We start from the raw sequence: 10,686 nt of genomic DNA on the forward strand, positions 1-10,686 counted from the left end.
AAGGAGACATTTAAAAATGCACTCGAGATGGGCTAAGTGTTCAGACTCTGAGGAAGAAGCGACCAAAACATCATCCAAATACACGAAACAGAAGTCGAGGTTTCACAGGACCGAATTAATGAACCTTTGAAAGTCATCCGTGTGAACTCGAAGAGTCCAAAGGGTGTGCATATTGCCGTCTTTGGAATGTCTTCTGGAGCTACAGGGATTTGGTGATAGGCCTTGGTTAAATCCAAGATCGAAAAGATGTGGCAACTTGCGAGATAATGCGCAAAGTCGTGGATGAGCGGAATACGATATCGGTCTGAAACAGTCTATGCGTTTAGCCTTCTGTAATCACGGGCGCCATTCATCTTTTGGCTTAGGGACCATAGGGAGTGGGGAAGACCAACAGCTGTCTAAAGGCCTGCAGATACCCTGTTACATAAGTTGTTCGAATTCTTTCCGCGCAATAGCCAGTTTCTGTAGTAATAGGGGACAAACCTTCGAGAAGATAGGGGAACCAGTAGTATTAATGTGGTCTTGCACATTGTGATTTTAGAGAGACGACATTCGGTAGTAATCTGGCTGAAGTTTTAGAGGAGTGCCCGAAGACGAGAGTCAGTAATGTCCTCCAAAAGTACGGAAAGATTGTTGTTGGGAAGAGATGAGATTCGGCCTGACGAATTAAGGTTGGTTGTGGCGTCTATAAGGGACCTGTTCTGCAAGTCCACTAACAACCCATAATGACACAAGAAGTCTGCGTCTAAAATGAGGAAGCTGACATTCGCCAGGATGAACCGCCACGGGAACGTCCTACGCAAGCCAAGACTCACGTAAACTTGCCTGTACCCGTAGGTGTTAATACGCGAGGAATTAGCGCGACTCTCTCAAAGTTAAAATTTACCAACTTTTCAATAATTCGTTTAGTTTGACTCAAAATTCATTGTCAACTCAACTTCTTAAACTTCAATTATTTTTCACATTTCAAATAAATTTCGAATGTTGTTGACCCTGCTGCGCCACTGTAGGATCAACTGCGTTACTGCAAAATTTCGTGGTGCTAGGATGAACTTAAATGGGGTTTCGCAGAGAATTACTAACAATTATAGTAATAGTTACTTTATTTCAAAGGATATTGGTATGGAGGATATTTTGGAGCCTAAGCAACATATAATAGCTTCTTCATGGTATTTTCCAGATAATTCGGTTTGGTAGTTTCTAAGAATTGGTCCGTAAAGGAAGTGATCATTTTCGACAGTCCGCATTCCCCAACTTTCCAACAAATATCAAAACTAGGACCGGCTTCGGAAAGTAATTATAGAGACCTTTCATTTAATACGCCACATGACTATATTTGATGAAAAAAATATACACCCCTGTTTCGCATGTAACGGACGCCCCCCCCCCTTCTTAAATTCGACCTAAAAGGATGTAACCCACTATATACGTGAACGTTTACAGCTCCCACTTTTCCAGCAAATTTGGTGTCAATCGTTATAACCGATTCCGAGAAAAACGCGTGTGACAGACAGACAGACAGTAAACCGATTTTAATTAGGTTTTGTTTTACACAACACAAATTGTGGGTCTTAGCGAAGTAAGATGGTCGGACTCTGGATAGTACTCTTCTACCTCTTGTGGCAATATGCTTTTGTACTCTGGAAAGCCAAGTAGTAGCAGATGCGAATTCAGAGACAAGTTGTTTCTGTCGGCTATCGCAAGGCGCGTAGGCATCAGCTGCGGAAATCTGACAACTTCGCATTTATAGGATCCGAAGGTCGTCGAAATCTCCAATTTTCTTGGATTTCCTGCAAGTCGCACGGGCGCCGATTTTTCGCGATGTCTCGTGTTCCCGATGTCGTAGCGTGAAAAATCTTGGATTTTCTGAATCTAGGCCTTCTCCCCTTTCAAACAAGGCATCAGCTGCGGAAATCCGACGACTTCGCATTTTTCGTCATTTTTACGACCCGGGGGTCGTGGAGATTTTCAATTTTCTTGGATTTCCCGCAAGTCGCACGGGTGCCGATTTTTCGCGATATCTCGCGTTAACGATGTCGTCACGTGAAAAATCTTGGATTTTCTGAATCTGGGTCGTCTCCCCCTTTCAAACGAAGCATCAGTTACGGAAATCCGACGACTTCGCATTTTCGTCATTTTTACGATCCGGGGGTCGTGGAAGTTTCCAATTTTCTTGGATTTCCCGCAAGTCACACGGGCGCCGATTTTTCGCGATATCTCGCGTCCCCATGTGGTAGCGTGAAAAATCTTGAATTTCTGAATCTAGGACCTATACTACCCTTTGACCACTAGCGTTATTTGACTTTAAATTTCTAATTTAAAACAGAATGATGGTTTCAAGGAAAAACGCTCCTCTGGCAATAATAATAACCAGTACTTTTAGAATGCGTGTAAACAGGAAGCGCTGCATGAAAGAATGAATTCTGAAAAGACACTAGTATAGTCATCTAAATCCGTCTAAGGAAATACGAAATGGAGACCAGAATGACACAAACTATTTGCAAATGGAGAAAGTTTGCTTTTACAAATTGCTAAAATTGGGCCGGCTAATTACCTTAAACCCGGGCAACATTGCACCCCATGTTTGCCTGATTGATAATACCTCCATTATCAGACAACAAAAAGTGTAAATCTATTCTATACTCTCCCTTGAGATACCAAACCCTTAATAAATTTTATATAAAATTCTGGAGATGTTTATTATTAATATATTTCAGAAAGAACCAGATTCTTTTTTGAAAAAAGAGAACATCATTAATAATCGTTGGCGCAACAGTCCATATTGGATCAGGGCCTTGAAGTGTGTTAGACCACTTCATTGAAGACCGTAATGGTACTCTACAGGATTACAGTACCCTGTAAGAGACAATGTGGTCAGCATTGCGCTCGCCCGAGATTATTATCCTGATTTGACTTAGATACTCATTCGCAGCTGAGTCGACTGACATCCGGCGTTAAATCACGATCCAAATCCCACTGCTACCAATGAGATTTGAATCGCGACCATGCGTACGACAGCTTTGCGCTCTAACGACTCAGGTATCCGGACACATCATTACGGACTAATAAATGCACCGACTCGAATTTACCCATGCAAGCCATCTGGAAGTCATGCAGGGACTAACTGCAAAATGTCAGCTACACAACTCCTCAGCATGTCATCAACCAAGTTAAACTGACACAACATTTAAATATTCATCAGTCATTGTCACAGATGAGCAGTTTGCCACAATTCTATCGTTCAGACCAACGTCAGACTGATCGTGCAAGTTTAGCCTAACACAAATTTCTGAAAAACCGGTTAAACCCTTCGATAAGTCCTGAAGAGAGTAACAGAGAGAGCTAAATGAAAGCACGATCAATGCGAATCACATGCAATCATGAGTTGTACCAAGTATTTGACGACCCTGAAGTCACAAACTAATAATATTTCGGAAGTTACAAGGGGCTGGGCACGTTTAGCGTATGGACGACATTTTGGATTCCTAAAAGGGTATTCGAAGGGGGGCAGAAGGACGAAGACCGGTAGAAAAACCCCGAAAGCGCTGGGAAGATTCTGTACATGGAGACAGCGCACCACTGCTCGAATTTCAAAATTGGAGGATACAGTCAATGGATCAGGATAGCTGGAGGGAGGACATCTTGGAGGCCGAGGCCTGAAATGGGTTGTAGAGCCTTTGTATATGACACGAGGGGGACTGAAGTATTCATAGGAGGCTCCCACGTTCTGCAGCCTAGTTAGAAAAGGTATCCAAGCGTGTGTCAACGAGACAGTTCAAATAATTTTTTTCTTATTTTAGTTCGTTTTGGATAGTTCTGCCCTCGTAGCTGACCATAGTCAACCCGGACGGTCGTTCTGGCCATCTTCAACTTCCACATTGATTACAGGAGGCAAAATTAAATTGAATAGCATACACACATTTATTCGAAGTATCGCAGTGGCAACAGGGACACTCCTTTAGATGCTACCCAACTATTCAGTCTCTTCGTTTATATCGACTAGATGTGATCAACTATTTAGCGCCAATGCCGCACTTATCGTCTAAGCCCTTGTGGATGAGAAGAGTCAAGATTAGACGGCAGAAGGCAGATGAGACATATCCGAAGATGGAATGAGGAATAAAATACAACCGCAATATAAACTTGGGAATGTCGCACAGTGTGTGCGCTTTCTCATCCTGAGTAATGATCTTGCAGGACAAAAACAATTCGAGTAATTTCTTATATTTAATATTTTTATTATTTCACAATGTAAATCTACAAAAACGAATCTTTGTGGTTTCCCCTCTAAGTCTCTCTTAAAACTTGAATTCTTTGTATTTTTTATTTTGCTTGGACGTATCCGCTTGTTGTCGTTTGCGTTTCGATTTCTGCCGTGCCACGTGCTCAGCCAACATATCGGACAGATCCTCCTTTTGCAAGTGACTCTGTTGTTCACGCATTTGCTGTTCATATCTCTGGGCCATTGCGTCGTTGTCCATGTCCAATTCAGATGGATCCAGTGCCAACTCAACCATACCTTCCCGATCGCCGATTGCAGGTTGACGTGTACCTGTTGCTGCAGCCAATGATGTGGCTTTCACAGCACCCATGTCGTAGACATGAGTCGATCCCATCATCGAGACACCAACACGATCAGTACGTTTCTCTGGCAGAACTTGATAGAGAACGGGCGTTTCGTTGCTGCAGAGAGGGAAATGTGTGTTAGTGAAATGGAAAATAAGTAATTTCACGGGGCAACTTACTCTTCCATCTCAGCCTCGATTTTCCTTTTGCGCAATTCAATGTTGTCAGGCGTTTCCATGCCAGCTGGTACGCTGGTGAGACCGGACGGGGTGACAAGTCCTTCGGCTGGTGTAACCAGACCGGTTTCATCGGGAGCGTTGGCGAGATCCTCGCCTTCATCTTCTTCCTCCTCGGACGATTCTTCAGATTCGGATTCGAGCTCTCCCCAGGTGTTCCGTTCGATATCTCCCTCATCAACGCCATTCTGAAAATAGAGTACACGAAATGAGCGAAATGAAATTATATCAAAGCAGCATTGACCACTCACATCCATATCGACAATATTTGTCCCAAACACATCGCCGTACAATGGTTTTCCGTTCTCATCGACGGGAGGCTTGCCCCAGCCGCCTGCGTGATAACCGAATGAAGTACCCTCGGGAATTGGTGCGTTCAAGCCGGGAATTTTCAAATTTGGATAACTTGGTGGCGGACCGTAGCGCTGCTGGGCAATCAGCCAAGGCGGCGGTATCTTGTGGCAGTTGGGACCGACAGGCATGCCCAGCGCAATGCGAAGCTCCTCAGAAAGGTCGCCTGGCTTTTTCTCCTTCAACCGCGTCTCGAATTCCTTCCCTTCATAGTACAAATCGCCGTGGATCGTCATACGCGGCTTTGTTTGCCACTTGAAGAAGGCGTCGTGCAGCTTTTGGTAGTCGATGTCGATTTTACCCATCTTGGGCCGAGTGCGCTCGCGCATTTTCGCTTTCAGCGACTTGGCCTCGTCTTTCTCTTGTAGAGATTCGCGCATTTCCATAATGCCGGTCTTCTTGATGAACGCCGGCAGGTCGAATGGTGGCTTTTCGATACCCCTTTTGCCTTGCAGATACTGAAAGTACGTGGAATGATCGAATCGTTTGCTTTGGGAGTATATTTTTTGGTCTTACCTTTCGTTTGAAACACCAGTGGCGCGGCACCTGAACCGTGTTCCGATGTGCTTTGAGTTGCACTAATAGCTTCGGATCGCGGGCGGTCACATCGTGCATTTCGACCACGTCCGGTCGGTTGACTAGTTGCTTGAGCTCCGCCACGCTGAGGCGCGTCAACTTCTTCAATTTGCGCTTGGAGAGTTTCTCTTTGTCATCTTTCTTGTCCTGAAAATCAATATCGAATTTGAAACATTCTGCAATATCGTTTAGAGACCGTCTTACCTCTTCCGGATCATCATCGTCCTCGTCCATGGCCTTCTCGTCTGTTTTTTTCTGTTGCGAGTTGGACTCATTAGTCGCGCCCGCCTTATCGGTTTCCGCTGGTTTCGGTTTATTTTCCAATTTGAAAATTTCAAAGACGCGGTAGAATTGCCTGTACATTGGCGCCAGGTCCGCGATTGTAATCCGTTCGGGAATGTACCTGGAAGGATGAATAGAACAATTAGTGGGAGCGCATGGAAAATACGTGAATTTCTGTACTCTATGGTTACGTCTTCGTCGTTGTCCCGCTCTTCTCCGTTTTCGACGGGCTTGTCGTCATCATGGGCACTGACCTTTTCGCCATTACTCTGGGTGCCCTGTCGCAGCTTCTTGCTCTGCTTCCTGCGCTTCTTCTTTCTTTTATTCTTGTTCAACTTTCCCTGTGTCTTCTGTTTGTTAGTCGCATCCTCAGACATCTGGATATCAGCGTCCTCGTCGGAATCCCCGTCGGCGTCCGCGTACTCGGTACTGATCACCCCAGAGGAGGCTTGATTTGGCTGCTTCTCCTCTTCTACAGTGAAAATGTCATCCTCGAACTGGGCCGCTCGCTGATCCTTCAACGCAAGCACGTCCTCCAAGGCTTTGGGGAGGACGACTTCCGAGGGCTTTAGTTTCTGTTTATCGTCGTCAGGATTGTCCACGCTCATCGACATGAGCGGAGTTATTTGTGAGGGATCGTCGCTGTTCGCGTCCGACATTTGTGTATTCACTTTATCGTTCCAAGTCTGCGAGGCCTGTGTGGAAGGTTGTGTCGATGGAGGTCCTGGCATCGGAGATGTCGTGCCAGGAATAGCAGCGCTGGAAGGAGGCGCCTTTACATTTGGAGTGACGTTGGGAACCGCTGGCACAGTTGTTGTTGGTGTAGGTGCTGGGGTAACTGTTTGCGGCGTAGCGATAGGGGGCGGCAGAGTCGACTGTGTAATCCCTGGTGGTTGCAAGGATTGCACTGCTGTTCCTGGAGGTATAACGGGCTGCGGAGCACTGGGGGTTGGTAGTAAGTGAGGCGGCACTACATTAGTAGGTACGCCGGGGGGAGCTAGAACTTGCGGTGCACCTGGCGGCGGAAGAGTGTGGGCGGGTAGCATAGTCGGAGCAGAACTGTGTGGTGGGATCGTCGGGGGAGGGATGATTGCAGGAGGAACGCCCGGAGGCGGGAGAGAATGCGGAACACCGGGCGGCGGAGGAACTGTCGATGGTGGTCCGCCAGGAGGCGGCATGCTTTGCGGGGGCATCGGGGGTGGTGGAATACTAAGCGAAGGGGGCATCACAGGAGCCATCACTAGCGGCGGTGGCGGGGGCCCAGGAACGCCGGTCCCCGAAGGAACCGACATCATTTGACGTTGCATTTCCACTTCATGTTCAGCCATTGACTGCTGTCTTGCCTATTGAGACGTTTTAAGTCTAGTTTGGTATTAAACAGCATTTCAGATTGAAATTTACTTACGTTTGGATTAGCATCGGCCATTACGTTGAAAGCGCGGCCGCAGCAATACTATTTTAATCAACTTTAGGAGAACACGGTCAAAATAGCAAACGATTGAAAATCAACACAAACCGTGCGAACCGCAATAGACAGCGGCTGTCAAAATTGGACATCGTGAGCTTAGCCTCAGAGCGGCGTGGGTTGGTGAGTACTACGGCGTAAAGTGATGAAAACGTACTAGAACCAGCGGAAGTCAAGAGTACTCTAGTAAAGTGAACGTTATAAAGTGGGAAATGTTGTTTCTTTTCTTAGTAATATTGCTAAGAAATAAAAATAAAAATTAGGAATTAGGAATTAGAGAAATAGTGTGTCATGGTAGTGTTCATATTCTATTCATAATTGTACCACTCATCTTGCACCATTCATTGATGCGCTCCTTCTTCCCCATCTCCGGCCGACGTAGTTTCGTTTGGGAAACGTTTTGCCGAACCCTGGCCGTCGAAAAGATACGAAGATAATAATAATCGTTGGCGCAACAATCCATATTGGATCAGGGCTGTGAAGTGTGATAGAGCACTTCATTCAAGACCATAACCGTACACTACAATATACTGTAGGAGGCAATGTGGTCAGCATTGCGCTCGACCGAGATTATTACCCTGATTTGTCTCAGGTACTCATTCACAGTTGAGCCGACTGGTATCCGACGTCAAATCACGATACAAATCCCACTGCCACCAGCGAGATTTGAACCGCGACCTTCCGTACGACAGCCTTGTGCTCTAATCACTCAGTTTCCGGACACAAAGATACGAAGATAGTCGCAGCAAAAGATAGCTTCGTTGTATTTACTCGTTGCTTGATATTTTCTTGTTCAGAACCTTTCTCTTTCTTTTTTAAATGGGATGCTCAAGTGCAGAAATGTTAGGGGTTCGATGAATGAACAAAAACAAATTCAAATCCAAAATTTCTACTTCAGTTTTTCAAGGAAACTAGAGACTATTTAAATTGAGTTATTTACACGCTGGCAAAGAGGCATTATCTGTCCCATATACAAAATGGGAGATATCGCGCAGTGCAGCAAGTATAGAGGTACAACAGATCAGATTTTCTCTCTGCGGGAAGCGATTGAAAAACCGTTGGAATATGGGTATCAGTTGCACCATCTTTTCATCGACTTTAAAGCCGCTATGATAGCATAGTCAGGGTAAAACTGTACACGGCCATGAGAGAATTCGGTGTCCCGACGAAATTGATAAGACTGATCAGGCTAACCCTGATCAATGTGCAAGGCTAGAAAAACAGCAGCATCACTCTCAAGATCATTTGACATTAACAACGGTCTAAGACAAGGGGATGCCCTATCGTGCGTCCTGGCCCTGGAAAAAGTCATAAGTGATGCTGAGGTAAATGCGAGGGGTACGATTCTCTTTAAGTCCACTCAACTACTGGCCTATGCTGACGATATTGACATCATGGGAAGAACGAGCCAAAACGTACAAACTGCCTTCATCCAGATCAAGCAGGCGACGCGAGATCACAACTTCGGCACCAAAAACCAACCAGCCAACAACATCAAACCACACTGGTCAAACGGGAAGAATAAAGATAGGAGACTACAACTTTGAGACCGTTGATAATTTCTCCTATCTAGGGTCGAATATTACAACCGATAACAGCTACGACGATGAAATCCGCGCACGGTTGTTGTCAGCCAACGGAGCCTATTTCAGCTTACAAAACTTGCTCCGCTCGAAACGTCTCACCATAGGGTCAAAGCTTTTACCGTACAAGATAATCTTGCCAGTCCTTATGCATCCCTAGCAAACCTTGGTTCTTAGCAAAAAGAAAATTGCGAACTGTTGGCCGCGTTCGAGAGAAGAATCCTTCGAAGACTTTTTGTCCCCTTACATGAGGATGGACAATTCCGTAGCCTACATAACGACAAAATCTATGAGCGATACCACGACCGTTTGTTCTTTGGCGCTGACGTTGCCACTATGTACTTCGTCTTGCCTTCATTAATGTGCACCCCGAGATCTCGTGCCGTCTGCTCGATCTGGGTGAAGATAGACTATACATCTCGGGTTGTTCTTCTCATAATGTCAATATCGTCTGCGTAGGCCAAATCAAAAATTGGAAAACAGGCATTGCATCGTAGCCTGCGCCTTAGATCTCGAAAAGGCGTTTGATTCTGTTTGGAAAGAGGGATTGCTCTACAAACTAATCCAGTCCAATTGCCCCCTCCCCTTATTCAGAATCCTCGCAGATTTCATCTCCAACAGAACTTGCCACGTGCGTTTTGATGGACTACGCTCCTGCGCCTTCCCGGTAAACTCAGGAGTCCCTCAGGGATCTATTCTAGGCCCCAAACTTTTTAACATCTTCCTCCACGATATTCCCCTTCTTCCCGTGAACTTATCCCCCACGACAACGGCAACTCAGGCAGCCCTTCTCCCGCCCTCTTCCCCCAACGACAATGGTCCTCCCGCGTCAGGAGGGATCCTCTTCGCCGATGACACCATCCTATATGCGAGTGGTCTCAGGCCCTCAATAGCCTCCCTCTCTCTCAATATCCTAACCAATAGGGTCATCGCCTATTTCAACCGGTGGGCCCTTACCGTTAATTCCCTTAAGTCTGAGGTTTTTTGCTTTAGAAGCCCCAGTGGGAAGTGTCACTGGCGCACAGTACCAGAAAGCAAAAACCTGCATTTACGCATTGCTAACAACATACTCAAGCCGAAATCAAATATTAAATACCTGGGAATCTCCCTCAACAACAAACTCAAATCCAACCCTCACGTCAGATTTGCTATCGCCAAGGCCTCTAAGGCCTCAGCTGCCTTAAAAAACCTTCTCTCATCCCGGGCCTTGTACCCTGCCACCAAAACCCTTTTATACAAAACTCTTATTCGTCCAATCCTGACCTACGGTTTCCCAGCATGGGCTACCATGTCACCGAACGTAGCAGAAGCCCTCCAACGCTTTGAAAGGACGATACTCAGGAAATGCACGGCCAAATACAGAAGGCCAAACCTAAAATTTCACCAAAACTCTCTTCTGTACGACCTTTCAGGGGTTTGCCCCATAATTCCGCACATGATCAAGTTGTCGCGCGTCAGACTGAAAAAGTGGCTGTCCCACCCTAACCCGCTGATAAAAAATCTCGCTAAACACAATGCACTATTGCGCGAGCAGAGGTACTACGTGTCAGGGCTGACTCTCCACTCGGACAGTAACTCTCCTCTCAACCATCACGCCTCCCCTCCCTCCTTCATCCCCTCCTTTTAT

At 46.0% G+C, this 10,686-nt stretch overlaps 1 protein-coding gene across 1 annotated transcript; it reads right to left on the reverse strand.

Moving 5' to 3' along the window:
- Positions 1–4,214: 4,214 nt before the first annotated feature.
- Positions 4,215–7,570, reverse strand: LOC119651593 (splicing factor 3B subunit 2). Its single transcript, XM_038055239.1, has 7 exons — positions 7,417–7,570; positions 6,192–7,354; positions 5,934–6,132; positions 5,670–5,876; positions 5,054–5,611; positions 4,746–4,990; positions 4,215–4,683 (listed from the first exon to the last, which is right to left on the reverse strand). The coding sequence occupies exons 1-7, from the start codon at positions 7,435–7,437 to the stop codon at positions 4,299–4,301; spliced, it is 2,778 nt and encodes a 925-aa protein (XP_037911167.1). The 5' UTR covers positions 7,438–7,570; the 3' UTR covers positions 4,215–4,298.
- Positions 7,571–10,686: the final 3,116 nt, after the last annotated feature.

The sequence above is a fragment of the Hermetia illucens genome, chromosome 3, assembly GCF_905115235.1.
Source record: "Hermetia illucens chromosome 3, iHerIll2.2.curated.20191125, whole genome shotgun sequence".
Taxonomy (NCBI): domain Eukaryota; kingdom Metazoa; phylum Arthropoda; class Insecta; order Diptera; family Stratiomyidae; genus Hermetia; species Hermetia illucens.